Source organism: Vitis riparia, chromosome 10, assembly GCF_004353265.1.
Source record: "Vitis riparia cultivar Riparia Gloire de Montpellier isolate 1030 chromosome 10, EGFV_Vit.rip_1.0, whole genome shotgun sequence".
Lineage (NCBI taxonomy): Eukaryota > Viridiplantae > Streptophyta > Magnoliopsida > Vitales > Vitaceae > Vitis > Vitis riparia.
The window spans coordinates 11,776,790-11,802,019 of record NC_048440.1 but is presented as its reverse complement, the minus strand read 5'-3'; the positions used below and the strand labels follow the sequence as shown (position 1 = coordinate 11,802,019).

General features: G+C 33.7%; 1 protein-coding gene across 5 annotated transcripts; it reads left to right on the top strand.

Moving 5' to 3' along the window:
* The first annotated feature begins 12,031 nt into the window (after window positions 1-12,031).
* On the top strand, window positions 12,032-24,885 carry LOC117922939 (ankyrin-2-like). Of its 5 annotated transcripts, none has more exons than XM_034841172.1 (8): window positions 12,507-12,587; window positions 13,614-13,779; window positions 15,439-15,731; window positions 16,402-16,878; window positions 17,198-17,347; window positions 18,470-18,514; window positions 19,405-19,847; window positions 21,210-21,919. In XM_034841172.1, the coding sequence occupies exons 3-8, from the start codon at window positions 15,443-15,445 to the stop codon at window positions 21,822-21,824; spliced, it is 2,019 nt and encodes a 672-aa protein (XP_034697063.1). In that variant the 5' UTR covers window positions 12,507-12,587; window positions 13,614-13,779; window positions 15,439-15,442; the 3' UTR covers window positions 21,825-21,919. The 5 variants fall into 5 exon arrangements, with proteins under 5 accessions (XP_034697065.1, XP_034697062.1, XP_034697060.1 ...); XM_034841173.1 differs by having other exon boundaries at window positions 12,527-12,587; window positions 13,598-13,779; XM_034841174.1 differs by lacking the exons at window positions 13,614-13,779; window positions 21,210-21,919 and adding an exon at window positions 23,788-24,885 and having other exon boundaries at window positions 12,032-12,587.
* Window positions 24,886-25,230: the final 345 nt, after the last annotated feature.

Sequence of the window (25,230 nt, the reverse complement as noted above, 5' to 3'; positions counted from 1 at the left end):
GTTTAAAATTTGACAGCAACACATACTTTTAGTTTGAGGTGAATTTGAAAAACTTCTCGAAATAAGTTTTGGGCATGAATCTCAGAAGGTCAAGAGTTCAATGCTTCAATTGGCATAAAAATTAGAGTTGAAATGAGAAAGTTATAACCATTTGAAATCAATTAGGCATTATAGGTACTACTTTTGAATTCAAAATTGTGAATTCGAAATGGAACTTACCATTTCAAAATCATGCAAATATCGAATTTGGCCACTACCAAGTGAAGAGATCCAACTGCCCAATTTTGAATTGGGCCACTACGACTTCAAGATTGTCCACCTTGAAACTTACACTTTGGGCATTTCACCAAAACCTAAGTGGGTCACGAACAATAGAAAATAAAAAATGTATTATTTTTTTTGTTATATTTAGGTAATTATTTAGAAAATAAGTGGTCAATAGGAATATGTCCCGTGTTAATTTTTATCTTGACTATAAAAACTCAAATTTTAGGTTTCATAAAAACCACTTAGAGAATTCTTGAGAGAGATAAGAAGACATTAGAAGATCTTGGTTGGTTTTCTTCTCTTTTATTAATAAAGTATTGTTTCTAATTTCTTTAAATTCAAGAATGGTTCTTTATCTCTTTTTATCGGATTTGTATGAATGAAAACACACCCATGAGAGGGCTAAAAAAACCATCTTAGGGTATGAAACATGAAAACCTAAGATTAGAGCTATGAAAAAACAATAGGTGAAATTGGACTTAATAATGAGTTAAATGACGAGTTGACATCAACATCCTATTCAAAATTCCTTCTAATATTAATTTGAATTAGGGGATGATATAATTGCCCATTCTTTGGTACTAGACATTTTTGGTCCCAATCCTTTGTTATATGAGATTTTACTAATCTACCCTAAGTCAAATTTACACTACCTAGTAAAGGCCTAAATCCATATTTCATATCCATACACTATATTTTATTATTATGAAATATTTTTAGGATAAAGTTAAATTACGTTTAATTATAAATTTATACATAATTCATTTATTGTTAAAATTAAATTATATTAATTGAGATGGGAAACATAGTAATAAAATGGTGGATTTATACAAGTATAATGGATTTTAAAAAAAATTAAAATTGAACTTATTTTAAAATAAAGTTTTTATTATGTAATTAATATTAGAATTATTAAATAAAAAATATTTGATTAATTTTATTCTTATCATTAAGATTTTAGGGTTAAGACAAAGTATTTAATGAAGGTTTTGATACCTTAGTAGAAAATATTTATATCAACTTTCTAAATAAATAATATTTTAAAAATAATTGTTACATTTATATAGAAATAAAAGTAATTTTTTTTATATAAATTTAACGATAACATGTGAGATTATATGCTTAAATAAATATTTAATTGCTTCACTTGAACAATATATTTTTAAAAATATAACATGATAAATATAAAGTTATATTCTTCATTTTAGAAATAAATACAAATTATGTATATATAATAATAATAATAATAATAAAATAAAATTACAATATAACTTACTTAAAATATCAATTGAAAAAATCAATAATTTTCATTTGCAATTTTATAAGAAACAAAATGCAATTTGAAGTAGTAGATGGGGATGAAACTCCCAACTTACAAATATATACAAATTATAAATACACATGGCTTTTCCGGTACTCGTGTGTGTTTACAAGAGAGATTTGAAACAACATCTCGCAATCCCACATCGCCAAGGGAATAAGCAAAACCAGTTTTTAAATAAGGGTGGCAGGAAGCCGTAAGATCGCCGAGTTAAGTAACGAGAACTTGTTACCCGAGTGGGGGCATTAAGGTGGGCGGATGTTGGTTCGGTTGAGTGGGTAGGACCTGATGGGGTTAACTGCTGGCCTGCCCGTTCCAAGGTGGGAGATGTCTCTCGACACCCGAGCGAAGGCTTGGGTGGCGTGGGTTCTAGAGTGGAGGACATTGCGTGAGGCTGGATTCACAGAGCAGCGTTCACCTCCCGCTCCCGTCGGTGGAAGGATAACAGGCCGGTGCTCCACAGGTCCAACAACGCCTCCTCAGCCGCTCACAATCTGACATCCACCTTTTTGGTAATTTCGTTTTTCGTTATCAGTTAGGTATTGCGGTCTCATGATTGATGAATTCATAGTTTTGTTAAAATATTTCACAAATAGACAATTTTCTTAGACGGACGGAGAAATAAGTGTGAAATTATAATTTTAATTAATTTATGAAGAATTAATTGGTTAAAAGGATGATTCTAAATTTGTGAATCTAACATCTCTTATGTTTTTATTTTAAAAATAATATATATATTTTTATATATAAATATTATTTCGAGAGCTATTTTTACAAAGAAAATAATAAGGATATTTTTGTTCAAATAACATCAAAATAGGATGGAGGGTTAAGTTTCAAAAATTGGAATTTTAATGACTCCTTTAATCAAATAACTCATTTATGAAGCACAATGCATGTACTCTTCGAAGTTGTCATTAAAAAATAAAATTATATTCTACCATTTTAAAAGACACTTTACATATAGTTTACCATATAAGAAGTTGTTTTCAATATAAATCTTTTTTTTTTTTTTTAAAGAAAACAACCATTTTTTTTTTATTAAAGTTATTATTGATAAGTATAAAAAAATAAATTTTTTTATGAAAGAAAAGTATATAAAAAGTTGTTTATTTAAAACACAACTTTAATACAAATCATTTAAGAAAAATATATGAAAGTTGTTATTTCAAAAAACAATTTAGGAGTAAATTGAATTTTTATGAAAATTGTTGTTCATAAAAAGAGTTGTTTTCTAAAAACAAAAAATGGTTTATATTAAAGTTGTCTTTTAAATAAACAACTTTTTAGCAAAAAATTTATGTGGAAGGTATATTTTAAAATGACAACTTTTAATATGGAATGTAATCGCATTTTTTTTAAAGTAATTACACTTTTGGAAAGTGGTTTTACTAAAGATTTTTTTAGTATAAATTTAATTTTGTGTTTTCATATATGAATAGTATGAAAATTGTGGAAGTTTTCTTTTGTACTTTTACTATAATCTTTTTTAAGATTTTTTTTTTCAATTTGCTGTAAATGTAAAAAAAACCCAAAAAACAAGATACATTATGAGGGTGTTTGATAAAACTTAATACTTATTACTTAATGACTTGAGTTGACTTTAAGTTAAATTATACTGAAGTTGTTGATTTAAAATTTATTACTTAATTTTTACTTTAAATAATAAGGTTATTTAATAAAATTAACTTAAAGTTTAGGGATAAATACACTCTGCCCCTTTAACCTATCCCGTCTTTTGCACATTGTCCCTTTAGGTTTAAAATCAAATACATTGCACCTCATACTTCTTAAATTGTAGCACTTTGCCTTGATTGTTGAACGATGTTAGTTTTAGTGGATGGAAATGTCATGTGTTGTGCACGTGATTGACAAATGAAGATTACATCAAGAAAATCCCAACCCTAAAAAAACCCCAAACAGAGAGCTTCGTCTTTGTTTTTCACTCAAAGCCCTAACCTGTCGAAGCTCTAAAAGCCCCCCAACAAATTTGAAGCCCTAGAATATAAGAAGTAGAGTTTTGTGAAGAAATGCAACCACAAGAGTAATGGAGGATCCTCCTGTTCATTGCTATTGTGGTAAGGAGGCTCGTATTATAACATTTTGGACTAATTTAAATCTAGTGAGAAGGTTTTTAGGATACAATAAACTTAAGGTAATAATGTATTGATTTCCAAATTGATTCTTAGTCATTTGTTCTTTGTAGACATCTTATTTTTGGTACAAAGATATGGAGGATGTGGATTCTTCATGTGGTACGATGCTCTAATGTGTGATAGGTCGAAGCAAATCATTCGTAGATAGTTGAATGGTCTGAAGAAGAAAGAGAATGGAGTATTTGTTTATCAAAAAAGGTTAAATGCATGTTTTGGTTGATGATCATTCCATGGACGATTTGTTTGGTTCTTCTAGTTATTATGCTACAAAGAAATGGTGCAAGTTCTTCTAGGCAAGCTTTGTACCTAGTGATACTTGGAAATTTGTAAATCCAATGAAGGCTCTCTCCCAACTTGGTTTAATTTTGTATTTTTTGTGAATAATTTGAATAGATGAGAAGTTGAGGTTAGGGCCTTGATGGAATTAAGCTATGAAATCCATGTTTTGTAATTAATTGAAGGACAATATTTGAATTACCATTTTGTAGAATTGGCACCGCGAAAACCTCAATTGGGATATTTAATGTATAATAGATTTGGATGTTATTCTTATTGTCAGCCACTTCTCATTGTTTTCCTTAATTATATGCATGTTACTTAAATGAAACAAGGGTTAATCAACATAAATCACTTGGTGCATTGGCAAAATTTGTCTAAAAATTGTCCAAATGAACATAAATAGATTTGGATCCTGCTTTCTATATGAGAATCAAAGGTTCAAAATATTAGTGACATGATCAAAAGTGCATTTAACAAGGCCTGATAAAAACTATCTAGCTTGATGTTAAGAATTATATACAGTTTATTACTAACATAACCCTGTTCAGAAGTGCTTAAGGACAAAATATTTTGGCATGGTGTCTCAAGATACTACCAAGGTTCTTTGTCCAAGCAAACACATAACAAAATGACTATCCCTACTTCATGAAAAATGAATAAATGAATAAACACCACCTGCTACAAAAATGAATACCCTTGCATCAGAAGACCACCTATAATAGGTCATCTATTTAACACACAAATTGTCAATCTGTATAAGTAACATGAACAAACACAAATGACTAATAAACTGTCATGCCTGTATTAATAATTATATAAGATTATAGTATTCTTATTAATTACGTAAATAATATTACCTATAAAAAGAGTTAGGTATATAAGTATAACCTATTACTTAAACAGGGCATTGCACGATATTACAAAAAAAAAAAAAAAAAATTGTTTTCCATGTTGCCTAAAAAGTATAAGCATTCAACAAAAATAGTATCATTCCTTACTGAGTATCATTCCCATGCAATCAAGCCTTTATATACATTCATAAAAAAAAAACCTAATATTTATCCCACAAAATAGACTAAAATCTGCCTTCAAAACATGTTTGATCATATTACTTTGTAATGCTTGAGGCTGCACTTGACTGCTGAGTTCCATGTTCCATCTCTGTTTCATTTAAACCTCTCCCTAATATGTAAGTTCTTTTATTGTGACCTTGGTTGCCACATGTTTAGCGCTTCATCACGAAATAAGTCCTTGTCTATGGCTTCAAAAAGTGTCCATAAGCCCTTTTATATGCTGCCACATGATAACATGAATGCACAAAATCTTCTAGTTCCATATTCCTATCAAATATAGCTAAGATTGCATGTGGACAAGGGATACCAATTCAGTCTCATCTTCTGCATTTGCATGTTTGATTGCCAAGATCGACAACATATCTATCACCATGCATGCAATTGATTTCAAACTTCAATTCACCAACCCAAGTAGGTATGCAACTTGCTGCCTCAACCTTATTTTTCTCCAAAATCTTATGGATATTCGAGCATAACAATTTTTGCCACTTACTCATATAAGACCTCCTTGCATTCATCCTTTGCATTAGATATACCCTTATGTCCTCGAGCATACTCAATATTGGCTTTTGTCTTGCTTCAACAAGAGTAACATTAAACGACTCACACAAATTGTTGAGTAATAAATCATCCTTAAATGATGTACTAAAATGGGATCTTGACCAATTCACTATTGGCTTGGAGACTAACCAGTTGTAAGCATTTCCATCTTCTTCATTCATCCATTCCATGTGTCTATTAAAAGTAGGAACATTAGAGGCAGTGGTTGCTTTCCATACTCTATTTTTCAATGCTAGTCCTTTGAAATTTTGCTTAAAATTGTTATACAAGTGCCTCAAGCAATGTCTATGCTCAAAGTTCGGCAACAATTTCTCAATAGTAGGCACCAACCCCTACACATACACACACATACTTCAATTTGTTAAACCAATAAGTTTCTCAATAACACACATAAATGAAAAGTAACGATAGTGGCAGCTTTAAGGAGATGAATGCACAGTAGAAGTAAATTCTGTATGTATGGACAACCCGTAAAATCATACAAATATCTACCATTTTTTTATATATAAATCAGCCCCTAAAATTAGAACAATAAATTAAATGTATCCCAGAATAATAACTATAATTTAGACTAATAATTCCAAGACCCCAATGCAACATCAATGTTTCAAGCAATCATTCAATCACACAAATCCAAATAGTAAAATACTAAACTATAAAAGGCAAAGTGACATTATCATGTTTAACACAATTAAGTTTATAATATTCTATAAAAAATACATAATACTTAACAAATACTAAACTATACCTTTTGCTTATCACTAATGAAAGCCCAAGGCTTGGAATTGTTAATGGAGAGGCCTTCAATCAATAACTCTAGAAACCAAGACCAACTATCTTTGGACTCCACCTCTACAACAATATAACAAATAGGAAAGATTTAGTTATTTAGATCAATGTCAATAGCTATCAATAGTTGCCCAAGGTGTGGTCTTTTAATATGGCATCCATTAAGACCAACCAATCGTTTACACCCAAATAAAAACCATTTTTTTGCATGCATCGAAGCATATATATATCCTTTAAAACACGGGATTGTCTTCAACTAATTATGTTTTCAGAATCATTGTAGACCCTGGATTTGTTATTCTCATCTCAGCATAAATAATATGGAAGCTTAGCATATTGGTCAATATACTTTCCTTAAATTTGTTTTAGTGTCTTCCTCTTTATTCTATATGTTTGACTAGGAGATACCTCATATGCAAGTGAATTTCTCACTGTGTTCACAAATGCTCCAATAAATAACTTCGGGTCGTTTCTAAAGTGGTTGACATATTTGTTACACAAGTACCTTGACATGGCATTATCATTATTTAATATCCTACTACAAGTATGTTGTCCATTATAATCATCACTTGAAATGTTTTTTCATCCATAACTTCAGCTACATAAACATTGGGAACCCTAGATTACTCTGTTCTCATATCCTGGATCTCATAAGGTGTATGCATTTATCCTTAAGGCTTTCTAGATCTAACGCAATAGAAAAAATGGTTTCAAAAGCCATTAAAGAATAAAGATCTAGAGGAAAAAATGTCCATACTTGGATCTGGATGTTCCTAGATCAATTCCTTACAGTGAAAAACATGCCTAGAAAAATTGGAGAATCTCTCATCATGTTGTTACCCGTGTGCGCATCCCATGCGATTCCTGTGCACATGGCATATGCATATCGTGTGTGAATCCTATGCATGCCGCCTGTGCGCATCCCATGCAATTCTCGTGCATGTGACTTGTGTGATTCCAATGCGCTTCTCATACACCCAAGATCTTCCACCTGGTGATTCTTCCTTGTGTCTAGGCACTAAAATGGTGGAGATCTCAAGGGTGGAGACTAAGGTTTTCTCTCTAGACTAAAAAGGGAGAATGACAAGACCTAGAAACCCTAACGCCTAAAAGGGTATTTATAGGTTTCTTATTAAGCTTAAGTGACTTGAGCCCACCATGGGCTTGGGTCACTTAATATATCCCAAAAAGATTGATAATTGATTAATTAACCATACAAGACCCTAATTAATCAATTAGCTCAGTCCAGACACACCACTCACTTATCCTTGTGTAACATTGTGTAATTACCAAAACGTCCTTATGCACAAAAGTGACTAAAAACTCATTCAACCCTCATAAGCCGTGTCATCAAGGAATATAAGCTCAAAGCAAGGACCACTAGGACCCATTGAAGTGCTAGCTTCCTCAAAATCAAAATTTAAAATTGACTGAATGTCTCACTACAAAAAGTCAATTGCACTCCAGTACCCTATGTATATTACAACAAGACACCAAGTTCTCGGGTCTGTGACCTACCATCCACCATGTACAAACTCCCCATGAACTAGTATCTGTAATCTAACAAAGTAGTGTCATCACATATCAAGATTACCTCTCAAATCCTTGAGTTACAGATCCCGCTTATGTAATCAATTGACATACTCTAACTCCAAGAAGCATATGTCAAATTCGACTAAGGGAATTAATGTGGTCACAGATTTCATGATCACGTGTCTTTTGGATCACCCAATGGGACACACTATCTCAATTCCATGAGATATCATGATGTCTCTATTGAGAATACTTGTTGTCACCAGTTTCCATCAACAATGGCCCAATCCATAGGGATATATGACCACTTTAGGATCTCACTTATAGGTCAAAGTCTCCTATTGATTTTGGCACAGACTCAATATCCTCACAAGGTTGAGAGTCCATGTTGTATAGTAGCTTGATGAACCATGACAATTTATAGTCTTGTGTCATGATTCACCGTATGTCCTATCCAGTGTGTATCACTTACACTATTGCACTCACCATAGGAAACTCATATCGATGGCCAAGATAAGTCATCTCTCTAATTAGGAGGTGGTACACTACAGTCTCTATTGAATTGCTCAAATTCATGAATCAATTATGGACAACTTATCTACTTACAAGAAACCCATGACTTATATCTTCTATGCAACTGCTAATGTACCCAAGTCATGTACAATCTAAGATACATGGACTAAATGTTCAAATCAATATCAATACACCAAAATGATAGTAAAAGGATGGTTAAGTCTAACTTTGTTACATCATGTCTTGCTTTTAGGGGCTCAATCCCAACATAAACAACCTAAGGGCATCCCTTTGAGCACATTACCCTTACTCTATCGTTCTCATTTTTTATGAACTTCACATTTCTACCATTCTTTATAGCATATTCCTTCACGACATCTCTAAACTCAGTTGCACATGTGAAGAGTAGCCCCACACTAAACTCAGGATTTGTTATGTCTGTATCACCCACAAATTGAGGGTACCGAGGTTTATCTCTATTAATTTCTTCCTTACTATCGCTGCTTAAATTCCTTATATCATCATCACAAATGTTTTTCTCATCCTCCACATCATTCATTGTTGTGTATTCCTCTTCAACTCCCTTCCATTTATCTTCTTTGCCTCTTACCCTAACCCACTCTTCATTAGCATCCACATAATTATCATACAAATCATCATCATCTCTAACTGGATATCCATCATCAATAAAGTCACTGTCTCCAAATGAATCTCTCTCAGCTTCTTCATAATTTGATTCACCTTTATCTTCATATCAAGGTGTTTAATCAACATTGAGTTCTAGTTCTATATTGGTCTTACAATCTTCACCTTCACACACATTTTCACCAAGCTAATTGCAAACATTTGAAGACACAATCTCACATTCAGGAATATGTAAAACCTCTATGTGCTTGACAAACACTTCTACTTCCCTATCCTTTAACAATGAGCTGCACATTTCTAAGACATTTTCATATGTTAAGCACCATACCAATTCTCCATTAGTATTAGCATAATAATACCCCATCCAATCTTTATATCCTAATTGTAACAACATATGATCTAGCTCAATCAAAGACATCAAATCTTTGTCACAATTATCAACATAATCCACTTTCCCACCCACTTAATCACTCATTTTTGGTACAGGTTCAGTACTGCCCCTAAACTTCCCTCCCTAATGTAGTTTGATAGTAAAATAGTCTGAATGACAATCTGCATACATAACCCAACATAATTCATATTACATAAATTGATGAATGTAAGGTTGCTGAAAATGAAAAAAAATATTAAAAAATGTAATACCAAACCGGAGATAAACACATTTGAAAAGAAAAATTCATAGCTATGAAAAGGAAACCCTAAACATCTTAAATTTATTTTTCCCAAATTTTGTTAGTTATCAAAACAAAACCCTAACCCTAAACACTCAAAATTTCATCAATTATTTTCTTTGATGATATTTTCTTAGCCATTAAAAAATAAAAAATTGAAGCAAAACATTAGAAGAAAAATGAAATTTACTATTAAAATCCATTTCAATCGAACTCTTAGCCCTTCAATGTCTGCATTATGTATTTGGGGCTTTTAGGGTTTCGATAGGTCAGGGATTCGAACAAAGATGAAGCCTAAGAGCTATTTGGGGCTTTTTTGGGGTTAGGATTTTCCATATCTACCCTTCATTAGTCAGTCACATGCACAACACATGACATTTTCGTCCACTAAAATTAACACCGTCCAACAATCAAGGTAGAGTGCTGCAATTTAAGAAGCAAGGGGTGCAATGTATAAAAACACGGAATAGGTTGATGGGACAAAGTGTATTAAACCCTAAAATTTATTATAAATCATCAAATTGGCATATTTATCCTCATAAATTATAATTACTGTAAAAGATGTCAAGTAACCATGGAGATTGTGGAATAGTAAAAAATATTGTGGAAGTAATTAGAGCAAATACGGATAAAAATGTTACAATAAAAATATGACTTAAAAATAAGTTAATTGTTTTTACTGATTATTTAATGTTATTTTTTATTTTAAGTCATATAATTAAGTTATTTTATCAAATATACTTGATTTACTTAATAACTTAAATTATGTTATTAATGCACTTTAAGTTATTAAGTTGATTTATCAAACACTCGCTATGTTTTTTACTTATTAACAATTAACTCTCTCATGAAAAAAAATGACACATTCTCTAAGGCTATGTTTGATTCCAAAAAATATTAAAGAAAGTAGTTTTCTTGTGTTTGATTTCATCGTGAAAAAAATTCTAAAACAAATCAAATATAATTAAAATTTGTCAAAAATTTATATATTTTTATATTATTTAATTTTTATATAATAGAGAGAATTAAGGAAAATTAATTTTAAGAAACATATAAAAATAATTTATTAAATTTAAACTTATTTTTTATTTTCTTCAACTTTTTTTCTTCTATTTTTCCTCCTTATTTTCTTTTTATCAATGTTTTAAAAACTGGACCGGACCGGCCGGTCCGGCCGGTCGATCAGTCACCATTCCGGTTCGGTCCGGCCATTTGGCCCATAAAGAGGTTGAGCCGGAATCGAACCGAACGAATCGGCGATCGGACCGCCCAACCGAACGAACCGGCTGGTTCTCTTCGAACTGTCCAACTCAAATTTTTTTTTTCTTTGTTTTTTTCCTCCCAGCATCTGCACAGCTGTTTCCATGGTTGCCGGTCACTGGAGTGTCGTCCCGCTGGTAGCAACCCCCACACGTTGGAAAGCCCTCCCCCAAAATGCTGCAAAGCCCCGTCACCGGCCACTCAACTCCCCATCCCCCGCGGTTGTTCCCATTGTTGCCGGTAGTGTTTGAAATATCGAAAAATTTTGGCGATATTTCTAAAAAATCGTGGAGTTAGGGTTCGTGAAATTTAAATCCATTCGCATAAAAGCAAAGAGACCCCTAGAACAGATCCAGAAAACACAGGGAGCAAAAAAAAAAAGCAATTTTGTTGGTTTTCCTTGGGGTTTTGCATGGATTTTCTCGGAAATCAAACGATGATGAATTTTCCCGGAAATCAAATGGGGGATGGATTTTCTTGGGAATCAAACAGGGGTTGCAAAGAAAAAAAACAAAAACATGATTAGATTAGTAACTGCGAGGATTGAGAGTGGCAGAGGAAAGTAGGTTTTTTTATCTTTTAGGGATTGTGTCGCCTGGAGGGGAGGACAACTTCAGAAAGCAGAAAAGGGCTTCTTATGCTCGAGCGAGAGAATTCCTCCATATAAATAATTATTAATTATTAATAATTCATCATAATTTTTATTAAATCAAAACCGTGGCTTGAGTAATGTATGCTACCTTATACTATGATACTCTTTGAATTTGTTAATGTTCATCATTAAAAAAAATCTAATTTTAATTATTTTATTTTAAATTATATTTAATTGATTAATAAAAATATAAAAAATAATATTATAATTTTTTTTAAATTTTAATAATATATAAAAATATATATTTATGACGTCACCGGTTCAACCAGTTCGACCACCGGTCCAACCAGTGAACCGTGAACCATGAACCGATAACTTTTCCGGTTCAATGACCGGTCGGTTTTTAAAACATTGCTTTTTATTGTTAGAAATTCTTCCTTCAAAGCCATTTGCATAATGTCCTTTTTCTTGAACACTCACGTTCTGGTAATTGTTCTTGATTTGGTCGCCTTCATATGCTAAAGGTTAAGGGATTTTTAAATGTTGTCCATGGTGATGAGATCTAGGAATATTTTTCTTTTTCAACTTTCTCCAGGTCTTTGAATATATTTTCTTTTTGAAGGGCACCTATGTGTTTTGTTTGTGAATATTCCTAAGCATGCCGATAAGATCTAAGATTGTCTCCTTTAGAGTTCACGATGTCCCTTTGTCTTCAGCAAATTGGTTTATGTACGAGATTTCGAGGAAATTTCTGCTGTAGACGATGAGACGCAACATAGATAAGGGGCTCCTGGTGGTTGTAGCTGCAACCACCACTGCTCATTTCATCAAGTTGTGGCAGTGGAATGGCAGACAAATTGGGTTCTGCTGGATTCATTATCTGCTCCAAATGGCCAAGAATGTTGATTTTGTCACCCCTTCACAAGGGTGAGTTCCCCCACTATGGCATTGAAACTAGATTGATTGTAAATTCAATTTTGTATTTTAATATATGGCTAGTATGAAAATTATGGAAGTTTTCTTTTACACTTTTACTATTACCCTTTTCAAGATTTTTTTTTTTTTTTTCAATTCGATGTAAATGTCAAAAAAAACTCAGGTACACTATAAGGTGTTTGGTAAAACTTAATACTTATTACTTAATAATTTAAATTGATTTTAAGTTAAATTATACTAAGTTATTGACTTGAAACTTATTACTTAATTTTTACTTTAAGTATTAAGGTTATTTAATAAAATTAACGTAAAATTTATTATAAATCATTAAATTGACATATTTATTCTCATAAGCTATAACTAAGGTAAAGGAGGTTGAGTAACAATGGAGGTCATGGAGTACCAAAAAATATCATGGAGGTAATTAGGACAAATACGAATAAAAAGATAAAATGAAAATATGGACTTAACAATAAGTTAATTGTTTTTACTTATTACTTAATACTATTTTTTATTTTTAGTCATATCATTAAGATATTTTATCAAATATACTTAATTTACTTAATAACTTGAATTAAGTTATTAAGTCGGTTAACCAAACACCTGTAATGTTTTCTACTTATTACTGCTTAGTAGTGGTTAACTCTCTCATGAAGCATTAAATGAGACATTCTCTAAATATATTCTTAGAAATTCTTCATTCAAAGCCAATTTGCATAATGTCCTTTTTCTTAAACACTCATGTTCTGGTAATTGTTCTTGATTTGATCGCCTTCATATACTAAAGGTGAAGGGATTTTTAAATGTTTCCATGGTGATGAGATCTAGGAATATTGTCTTTTTCAACTTTCTCCAGGTCTTTGAATATATTTTCTATTTGAAGGGCACATATGTGTTTTGTTTGAGTATTCCCAAGCATGGAGATGATATCTAGGATTGTTTCCTTTAGAGTTTATGAAGTCCCTTTGTCTTCAACAAATTGGTTTGTGTGAGATTTCTAGGAAATTTCTGCTGCAGACAATGAAACACAAGATAGATAATGGACTTCTGGTGGTTGTAGCTGCAACCACCATTGCCCATTTCATCAAGTTGTGGCATTGGAATGGCAGAGAAATTGGGTTCTGCTGGATTCATTATCTGCTCCAAATAGCCAAGAATTTTTATTTTGTCACATTTCACAAGGGTGAGTTCCCCCACTGTGGCATTGAAACTAGATTGATTGATATATGGTTTTTCTTTTTCATTTTATTTTTTTTTTGTATTTTTTTTGTTAGTTATATAGTTAATTTCATAATTTTGTTTCATTCATTGTGATTTTGGACTTTACATGCTTTAATTATGATTTTCATTGTCTATGAATACGGTTCTCCGCAAATCAACCTAGAATGATACAAGTAATTATTAATGAGTTAGACATAGAGTAGACTTATATGAAAATCGAAAATATGATTAATTTGGGAATGAATTTTAATTGAATATCATATAATAGGGAAAAGGAAACTGATTGTGAAAAAGTAAAAAAAATAAAACTTTATATAGGAGTGCTCAAGCACCACAAATGTTCAAGCTGTCCTAAAGACGTTCAAGTGCTGTTAAGGGCTGCTTAAGTGCCTAGAGCACTTGAGCACCCTTGAGAGGCACTCAAGTGTTTGAAGCTTAGATAATAAAACATTTTTTAAGAAAATTACCATTTCTAACTTCTATCCATGTGTATATATATGTGTGTGCCTTATATTATGTGGTTTTTTAAGCATCTTAAGCATTAGGTCATCATCCTTTGCATTTAACCGGACAATCTCAAAAGATCTTTGGTTCATGAGTTTGTGGTAAAGGATTACATCCTGTTAAGGTGTTTGGGAATCCACTAAGGAGCATAGAGGTATTGTATCGTAGATGTGAGAGTAGTAGGTATAGGTATTAACAGTGTAAATTACGAAGTCTGTGTACCTATTTCTTCAAACTTAGTGGCATATAGCTTTACAATATCTGATGATCCCGTGTTTTTTTATATCCACAAAGTCTCTGGGAGACTTTGTAAGTTGTTTTCCAGTAAAGCACTTGTGTATTTGTGCGGTTGAACTTCTTGGATTAATTAATAACTAACAACTTAATAAAAGAATTCATAAAAAAAATTAAAATGTGATTTTTTGGGCTAAATTAAAAAGGACTACCTATTCACACCTATCTAGATAGTTCAACGGTACAGGATCTCAAACTTTCATTTTCCTCATCAGAGATTTTAGCATGATGAAACACAATGTGAAATGTGAAATCCCTTTTGGAAAACTAAGTTGAAAACTCTTTTAATGGGCATCTCAGAAGTACTCTTCTTCAAACTAGGATTAACAAAAAGGAGGATTTGGGATGGGCAGCCCCTATTCGAATGTCCCCAATGGAAGCAGAACCCATCCCAACCAACTTTTAGCATGGCAATGTTAGAAAATTAATAACATGATATGGGGCCACGAGGGATGGGAATGGGACAAAAGAAAAGAAAGAGTGAGATGACACACCACATGAAAACTAGAATTCCTCCATAAGAAAACTTAGATCTTATTTAACTCCAAAAAAGATAAGCAAATAAAAATTCAAAATTCTTGGAGTTTTTAGTTAAGAAAATGATAAGGTATGAAAAAAAAACACATTAATACGTTGAGAGTAAGAAACAACAAGGAATATATTAAACGAAGCAGGGTGTTAACCAACTAATCAATTAGTTAAAACCATAATGGATCAAGTTATCATATGTTCCTTTCATGCAAAAAGGTTTTACATGGCACTTTTACTAATGTTGCCTCTATTTTGTTTGTGTGCATGTTTGCTTCACTCTTTGAGGAAACAGGACAATGTGTTCCATGGTCAAAACTATGCCCTCATTCCGTTCATGCTTTCCAGAGGCAAAATCTACAGATTGTAGCCCTTTACCGCATATAAGTCATGCAGCACAACCATTGCCATCACTACCGGAAGCTGCCTCAAGTAACCGGCACTTTACATTTCAACCTGATGTCGTAATAGACATTCCCACTGCATATGGATATTATATAAGTAATGTACCAAATGAACGTCCTGGTGTTAGTAACCAAGGCCGGGATGAATATGGAAGTTCACCTCTTGCTGCTGCTGCTCATTCAGGTTAATTTCTAGTACATTCTTGAAATTTTTTGAGTGATCTTTACTCCAATTTAAGCTTATGAAAATCCCTTTTAGGCATTTGGTACCATTGTTCTTTGGAATGTGGAAGCATGCATTTTTGTTTATGCAAATGGTTCTAGTTTTTTTGTGGAGCAGGATACTTGTTTACTTTCTGATCACCAATTGGACATCTTGGAAAGATTGGTTGTCCTTCTTTGTCTTTGCCATTCAATATAAAAATGTTTTTTATTTAAAAGACGGTGACTTTCTCTGCAGTAAGAATAGTCTCAAAATCTGCAGGTAGCTTTAGAAAAGCCTATGTCTGGGGTAAAATTGTGCCTCTCTTTTTCTTCATAGCCAGTGGCTGCACTTTTCTGATCTGTTGCAAGCTTAAGGCTCTTGAATCTCAAATGATGAGATGAATTGTAAGAGATTGTCTTCTATGCTTGAAATGTTTGGATTTTCCATATGCTTTTGGTAACCCTCCTCTTATTCTTTTATGTATCTCCAAGCTGCTGTCTGCGGCCTCATTTTGCATGTTTAATCTGTTTGTGCTTTTAAGTCCTCTGTATATCAACTGTCAAGTGGTTGTCCTTTTACCATTGGGAATCATCAGCATTTCTTTCGGGTTTAACATCCCAGCTGGGCCCTGATGTTTGAATTATGGCAGGGGAAGTTAGCAGTGGTTTCAGGACTAATGCTCGTCTGCATCTTGCTGCACTCAGTGGTGACTGGGATGTTGCCGAGAGAATCTTTGAGTCAGATCATCAGGCTGTGAGAGCAAGGATCACAAGGGCTCAAGAGACACCTCTTCACATTGCAGCTGGGGCTAGACACCTAACCTTTGTTGAGAACTTAGTAAGGATGATGACCCCAGCTGACCTGGCACTACAGAACAAAGTTGGAAACACAGCCCTATGTTTCGCTGCTGTATCTGGTGTGACAAAAATTGCAGAAGTGATGGTAAACAAGAATAAAAGATTGCCACTGATCCGAGGTAGTGAAGGAGCAACACCTCTCCATATGGCTACTTTGTTGGGCCACAGAGAGATGGTTTGGTATCTTTATAATAAGACAGATAGCAACCATCTAACAGATGAAGATCATCATGGGCTTCTTATTGCGGCTATCACTTCTGATCTATTTGGCAAGTATCAATTTGCCGTTTATCTATGAACCATTTAGATAGGCATTTACATGCAATATTTGTATGAATAGAATCATTAGAATATGAATGCTGTCTATGATACTTCCTACTGAGAGGATGTAAATGGCTTCAAACTTTTGTCATTCCCTATTTTTTTTTTTTCTGAAATTATTTATATTGATCTTGGTAACTAGTTTTATACTTCAAAAATTTTGTGCATCATCATATTTAAGCACATAGAATTGTTGCTGCATTAAGCATCTCATGGGACTGGATGCATGATGATGATGATGATTAATAATTGTTTACTAATATGCAGATGTAGCCTTGAAGATAGTTCAGAAACATCCTAAAATAGCTACAGCTAGAGGGAGAAATGGAGAGACTGCTCTTCATATACTGGCCCGGAAGCCTTCAGCATATCAGAGTGGAAGTCAGCTAGGATTTCTGCAGAGATGCATTTATGCATGTTAGTATATTCATTTTTCGTTTCTGATCACCATCCTACAGTTTCCCAATTAGTCAATAATGTACCAATTTTTTTTTCCATGAACAAGAGGTTTTTTTTTATAGGAAACCACGCAAGAATATATTGATAGAAAAAGAAGTACAAAAGGAGGATGAGGAATCCTCCCTCCAAAAGAAAAACTAAACAACATGAAAAAATAACACTACACTATGCCGTCCCATTGGAACTATTGGAACTACACACTGATAGCCAATCAAGTTGTAATACGTTAAGGGGGGTGCCCTTAAAACCCGCTGAACAAAACGCCCAAAAGGACGCAAGGAAATGAATGGAATCCCAAAGATTCCCTAAACTCCTAGCCTTGTCCTCAAAAATCCTAGCATTTCTTTCCCGCCACACAACCCAGATTAACTCAGATGCTCGACAATCTTATCCTCTTGATTCCAAGGTATTTCTTTTCTTTAATTATTAAGGATAAGCATAAAGAATCTTTCTTATGACCATGACATGTGCCAACAATATGTGACATGGCATGGCCACAGGCTTGATGCATGCCATGACTCTTGACACGGCGCATGCTAAGCAACTGGAAGACCTTCATGGCTTCATAAATACTTTGTTATAAGTATAGGTGGACTAAATTGAATCTGAACATAAAATCTAAATGCTTAAAGTATGTCGAATGTTATTTAGTCACAAGGTGGACTGGCATTGAGAAATTAGCACCTTGAACTGATGTTCTCCTTATCTGAGCCAGCTTGTTTTTCTGCCCTTAGGATTCATATGCAGGACTGCCCTGCTGTTCTTATTGTCTTAATAACTAGACACGGGCACCAACAAGTATAACATGTATAAAAGGACTGTCAACGTGTATTCTTTTGAATTTTTATACTTCTATTTAATTCTTGAAAACTTGCAGATGCGTTCTCAAATGACTTAAAACTGCATAGCTTCCATTCATCATTATGAAATGAAGGGAAACAGCATATTACAAAACGGATTGTTCTTTTTCTTTCCTGAAAGACCTCATGTTTGTTATATATCTAAATGTTGCATGATCTATTGAGTAATGATTTGTGACTTCTTTTTTTATTTTATATTGCTTCATTTTTTTTCTTGAAGGTCTTCATGTGGAATTGTCAGGCAACTCTTCTGTGATCCATAAAGGTGCTCTCCCTCACTCTCTCTCTCTCTCTCTCTCTGTGAGAAATATATGCTATTGAAAGCTAAAGTGCAAATACCTTAGTTGTGCATGATTCTAATTGTGGGTCCTTCATATGATAAAGGTTGTAAGACTTTATTTGGATCATAGAAAGTTTGAGGGAAAAGTTGTAAGAAAAGGAAAAAAATAAGGGTGAAGGAAAGTCAACTTTATTTTCTTATCTTTCTTCAATTCATTCTTTTTATACAGAAAATGAAGAATTTAATTATTTTTCTTCATATTTTCCATGGAAAGTCAACAAAGAGAAATGAGATTATGTCCTTTTTTCTTCGTTCTTTATACCTTCTGAGATTCAGATGGAAGTAAATTTGGTAATAGAGGAAACTTAGTCATCTTTTGTCTTTTTTTACTTGTGATTGTATTACGTGTTGAATTACAATTTTTTCCAAGTTTGACAAGTACATGAGTGCATTTGTATTATGTTTTTGAGTTTCTACTACATTTAACATACTAAGATGTCTTTTAGTATCTCCTACAATTTTGTCTAAAATTGCCATATTTATAGCTAATTACCAAAATTATTATTAGAGAAAGACGGTTACTTAAGCAGCTTCATGCCTTAAAGAGGGTAAGACATCAACCAGTTTCCTCATTAAAGATAGCATAGATAGGTAGCATAGATAGGTAGCATCTGATTTTTGTTATTATTATTATTATTAATTGTATAACAATTAAAAAGAAGAAAGCCAACTCTGCAACAGGACAATGTGAAGCAGTTCTGGATGGTCCATTGTCACAAACCAGCTTTAACTCACTTTTTCATTGTATGATCTTTCAAAGTCTGCTAAATTATTATGGTGGTGTATGAATTATTTTTGCTTCATACAACATGCAGTTCCCTTCATCAAGGTAGTTTATGACCAAAAATTGATGCATATTCAAGCCCTTGAGCTGGTGAAGTGCCTCTGGAGTGAAGTTCTTTTAATGAATGAGTTACAGGTTGGAGAACTGATTAGAACACCTTCACGGTTATTATTTACTGCTGCAGAATTGGGAATCGTAGAGTTCTTAATTGAGCTTATTCATGCATATCCTGATCTTATTTGGAAAGTTGATACACAAAGTCGGAGCATATTTCATATTGCAGTTCTGCATCGACAAGAAAAGGTTTTCAATCTCATACATGAAATAGGAGCACTCAAAGATTTGATAGCGTCTTATAGAGATGAAAACAATAATAATATGCTTCATTTGGCTGGAAAACTTGCACCATCAGATCGACTCAAAACTGACTCTGGTGCAGCATTGCAGTTGCGGCGAGAATTACATTGGTTCAAGGTAAATATTTTGTCTCTGTTTCTTTTTGTTTCTGATATTTGGCACTATAGATGGTCAAGACCACTAGATTTTTATTGTCTAGAGAAATTTCTCATATATTTGATAAGAAACAAACTAATTCATTAATATGAATATTTTGTACCAATGAAGGATGAGAAACCCTTTGAAAATATATGAAAGCTGATCAAAAGAATAAAGAGAGTGAACTTCTTGAGTAGGAACAATAGGATAACTATGCAACTTAAGAATATGATACGAACTTTTGCAAGTTATAGCCACTCTACACTCCACAAGAGGGTGAAAAATCCCCTACAAAAGAAGCCTAATTCTTGGCACCTTTTTTACCTAAATGATCAGCGACATGATTAGTTAAACTAACAGAGCAAGAATATGAACCGTCTAAATTGCTAAATTTGGCAATGCCATCCATCATACCTCTAAGGCCTATCTCAAATTTAGTCTATCAAGATATCAAAATAGCATAACCTCCTCCATTCATAAGTTAGAAAGACAAAGCCTTGCTAGTAGCAAACCTTCTAAAAGAGCCAAAATGTTTTCCTCAATGATGAGCCAACATTATACCACTATGGCGTCTGATTGCACCTCAATCCCATCTGACCTGGGTTATCCATAGCACATCCATCAAAATTTAACTTAAATGAACCCATAGGGGGCAGAATCTATATAGAGGGAGAAAATTCCAATCTAAGTATGTCGACCTACATACTGGGTTCCAGTCAAGTTGTAGAACATGAAGAAGAGTACCCTCGAGAGGTATAGTAGTAGATGCCTAGAAAGAAGAAGAAAAATAAATCATACCCCATATTGTCACCGAATTCCTCCACTTTTCCTAAAAAAATCTTTTATCTCTTTTCCACCAAACTACTTGAATCATTGTGAGACAAATAATATGCCAAAGTAATCCACCCTTGATTGTACTCCCAAACCCCTCACAAAATAGTCATCTTGTCACTCACATAGTTTGGATAACCTATGTTACGACCCCAAATTCACTGGATAATTACTTCTTGTTGCCATAAAAGTCCTTTTTATATAAACAAGTGCTGAGGAAAACATATGAACTAATTCATATTCTACAAGAGAAACAAGCATGAGACTATTTCATCTTTAGATTGTGCTAGATCCACCTACTCCAGTGTTTTCCTTCATGTGTGCATCACCAGTTTTCTCAAGGTGGGGAACAGATGAGATAAAAATGGAATGGCATTTAAATCCATTCATATTGCGTTTATCCTATTTTAGCATTCTGAAATGCCTAATGAGAAAAATTATATTATTTTCATTATAAATCTTGTATGTTATTTTAAATTTGGTTTAAGTCTATGCTTCTTTAACATGTAGGAAGTGGAAAAAATTGTCCAACCATTGTATAGGGAAATAAGAAACTCAGAAGGAAAAACTCCTCAGACTCTATTCATGGAGGAGCACAAGGTATTAGTACGAGAAGGGGAAAAATGGATGAAAGACACTGCAGCATCCTGCATGCTCGTTGCAACACTCATTGCGACTGTAATGTTTGCTGCTTTTTTCACAGTTCCAGGCGGCGACAATGATAACACTGGCATTCCTATCTTTCTAAAAAGAAGGTCTTTCACAGTTTTTGCCGTATCGGATGCCCTGTCATTTGTATCCTCAGCCGCTTCAATACTGATGTTTCTCTCCATCCTTACTTCACGCTATGCTGAAGAAGATTTCCTCCACTCACTACCTAATAGGTTGACAATTGGGCTTGGGACTTTATTCATCTCTGTAGCAACGATGATGATAGCATTTTGTGCTACCCTTTTTCTTGTTTTGGGCCATGGACTTCATCAGGCAAAAATTCCAATTGCTTTGGTTGCTTGCATTCCCGTCAGCCTGTTTGCTTTACTACAATTTCCCCTATTTGCAGATATGGTCAGTCGCACCTATGGCTCTAGAATGTTTTTCCGTCCAAGTAGACATTTGTTGCACTAGATTGGAATAACACGAGTTCTTGATTGTAAACTGTATGATATTTGAACTTTATGACCAGGGCCATGGAGGAATAATATATGTATTATTATTCCCAATTATCATAATCTTTGTCTAAGCCTCAAGCAATGGGCCTCATAGGCTTGTTCATGTACAATCTAAAGTGGGAATTACTTCAAATTGCCCCCTGAAATAATATCAGATAGCCAGATCTATGACTTTCTGTTCAAGTTAAAAGATTGAAGGTGGAAATGGATTCTTTCAGCCTGTAGCTTCTGTAGAGTGCTGCTTGAAAGCTCAGATCATGATTCTTAGATATGCTTAGTAGTTGGCAGTACTTGTATTTAACAGATGGCTTGAATTTGTGCAACTTGTTGGACCAGTTTCTCTTGTTCAACTGTGGTAAAAAAGAAATCTGATGAAAATTCAATAGACATTTATATGTTTGGAAACTCCTTATTTTCTCTTCAAAAAAGGGTCAATGGTTCAAGTTAGTATCTTACTTCTCTTCCCTTTTCTCCTTCTTTATCCTTTCCCTCACAGCTTCTAAGAATCAAACATAATATAAAGATTGCTAGAAAAGGAAATCGAGGATAAAAAGGAAAAAGTGATAAATTGAGAAGTGCTCATAGTGAATATTTGGTATCTTCATCATAGAGTGAAGAAGTTCAATAACATGATGCATATAGAACTTTTTAGAAGCCCTTAAGTAGGACATGTTTTACATTAGGATTTTGTGGAGTTGTTAATTGAAGCCATACCGGTTGAATTCTTCAATTCCCCTGCAGTTGGGCACATAATCGATGACATTATATAGTCCCCAAGTGCTTTTTGAGGTGAGTTTATGTGCATAGAAAGGAAATACTATTATTGCAGACTTCTTGGCTGCTATCCTTGCATATATAGGCATGTTCTGTATGGGGGAGAAACTAGTATTTTCTGTTGGAAGGTGTCTCAAATTTCTAATTGGACTACATTTCTTTTTGTAAAAGGAATATTATATAGAATATTTCTTAAGTTTATGTGTGATTGTAATTAGATTCCTTATAAATATTCTAGGTCATGAGGGGAAAAAGTTATGAGAAAGAGCTGAGTTTGTGAGGACTATATCTGGTGGATGAATATGTGAGGAAGAGTGAGAGATACCTAGTGGAATAAGAGGGCTCACTAGGGTGTGGATGTGAGAAAGAGCGAAAGATACCTAGTGGAGTAAAAGGGTTCGTGGTTTAGGATGGAGATACAAAGAGTGAGGAAGAGAAGCAAGTTTTGGAACCCAATAATTGAATTTATTTTTATCTTTGGTAATATTCTCTATGGAATATTCTCTCTCATCCATAAAGGTAGGCATGATTGGTGACGTCAAAATCTCGTGTACCTTTATATGTGGATTGGTTAATTTTTTGTGTTCTTCCATTAATATGCTTATATTGAAACTTCTGCATACACAACATTTTGCAGCCCACTTTCCTTCTGTTGTTGCATCTATAATGTATGCTGGGGTGATTTCTCCTATGATGAGCCCTTGTCAGTACTAATAGTTAAGTTTGATGTTTAATCCACACTTGGCCTTTACTTTTTGCCACTACTGTTTGAAGTAGTTCTATTATGCCCTCTTAACCAGAGCCGTTCGATTTCCAAATGAAAATTGATTGTTTTTCTGTTTCTTTTTCTTTTTGGTTTCTTTAAATTGTTTTGATTAGATACCCTGTCTTAGCAATAGAGTGGTTTTTTTTTTTTGGTTAAATGATAAGTTCTCCCAATCAACTTATTTCATTTGCTTTTTCGGAGATATTTTGCCATGTTAATGCAAGTCTTTTTCCTCTTTCTTACCTATACATACCTTATACAAACTGTTGGATAATGTTCCCTGTGTTTGTTGAAGAATCAATCAGGTAAAGTCATTCAGTTAATTTGCAAATAATTTTTGTACTCAAATTAATTCTTGCCTCCCACATGTCCCCTCCAGGGTCCAGCTCACAACCAGCTAGCAAAAAAGGTATGTTGGAGAGAAATGATACTGGGAGTCCACTTATGCAATAAATATATCAAAGCAGAGGGCCCCTCAAGAATCTTTTATAAGTTGGAGGGCTGAGAAAGCATCCAAAGAATAAGGCTTTTTCCTTTTCTTTTTAACACATTTGGTCGCAGTGGGAATCATTCATTGACGAGACTGACGCTAATGCTAGCTGCTGCTGCTTCAAACTCAGAGCAACACAAGTTCTACAAAGTCTCAATCTGATCTAATACTGAAGGTTTGGAATCTCACCTGCTTCCTTTCTTTTATCAAATTCCAAGTGTTTTTTCTTCAGATTTGGTCTAAATTCCAAGAATATCTTAGAAATTTCAACAAGAAATGATCCAGTGCCGAGAAAGGGTATTTTTGAGATAAGATTGATTAGAGTAAGGAGAAGTCATAGATCTTATTTACTACAAGCAGATGATAGTCGACTGGTTATTAGATGAAGACGGTGACCTTGAACTTGGTATAATTTTTCTAGTTGGCCTGGGGGGCTTTGGGAAACCAATATTTACCTGTGTCTGGTTCAACCTGGATCAAAGGAGCCATTGCTTGAAAAAAAATATTTGCTTTTGTCGGATGATGTATGGAACAGTACAACTATCAACCGTTCATTTACATCAGATCCTTTTGAAATAGGGGCACAAGGAAGCAAAATCACACTTATTTGCAAGAGGTGATCAACTTTTTTAAAAATTTTTAAAAAATAAAATCATGAATTGAAATTGTAAGACTAAGAAGTCGTAAAATAGAAGTAGTTAGGAAAAGAACCGTAAAGATGTATAGAAGTTTTCCTTCAACTGCCAAAGATGTATGGATGGAAACGTGTCAAATAGGAAATTGTGGGAATTGCTGCTGCGTAGCACTCTCTGCATTGTTTTTGATGTATTGAAATTGGAAAGAAGAAATTAATTGCTTTCGAGGATGTATGGAAAGGATTCCTTTTGAATTAGGATGAAAGCCGGTGTTATAAAGTTGGTTGGGATGCCTTCACAGCCTTGTTTCCAGTAGCCAGGAAGACATGGCACTTGACAATATTTCATGAAGGTAACTTCTCTTTTCTGTGATATTTAATATTTCATGCATAGGTTATATTCTGAAGTGCTGATCATTATACCTCTAAACTGAATTTGCAGACAAAAAAATGCAAGGGAAGATGCTTCTTACATGGAAAGATTTTAAAGAGTGGGACGCTGGTAATGAAAGAGGACCAAAGGATTGATGTTGTTTTGCTTAGTGATTGAGCTACAGTTATCTTCTGCCTTAGGTATTGCAGAAGGCCTTCTTTGAATTTCTAGGATATATATGTATATATATATGTACTCCACAAGGAATTCTGCAACCTCACTTCTTAAAGCGTATGTATTAACTCATAAAGTGAAGTTTGATCAT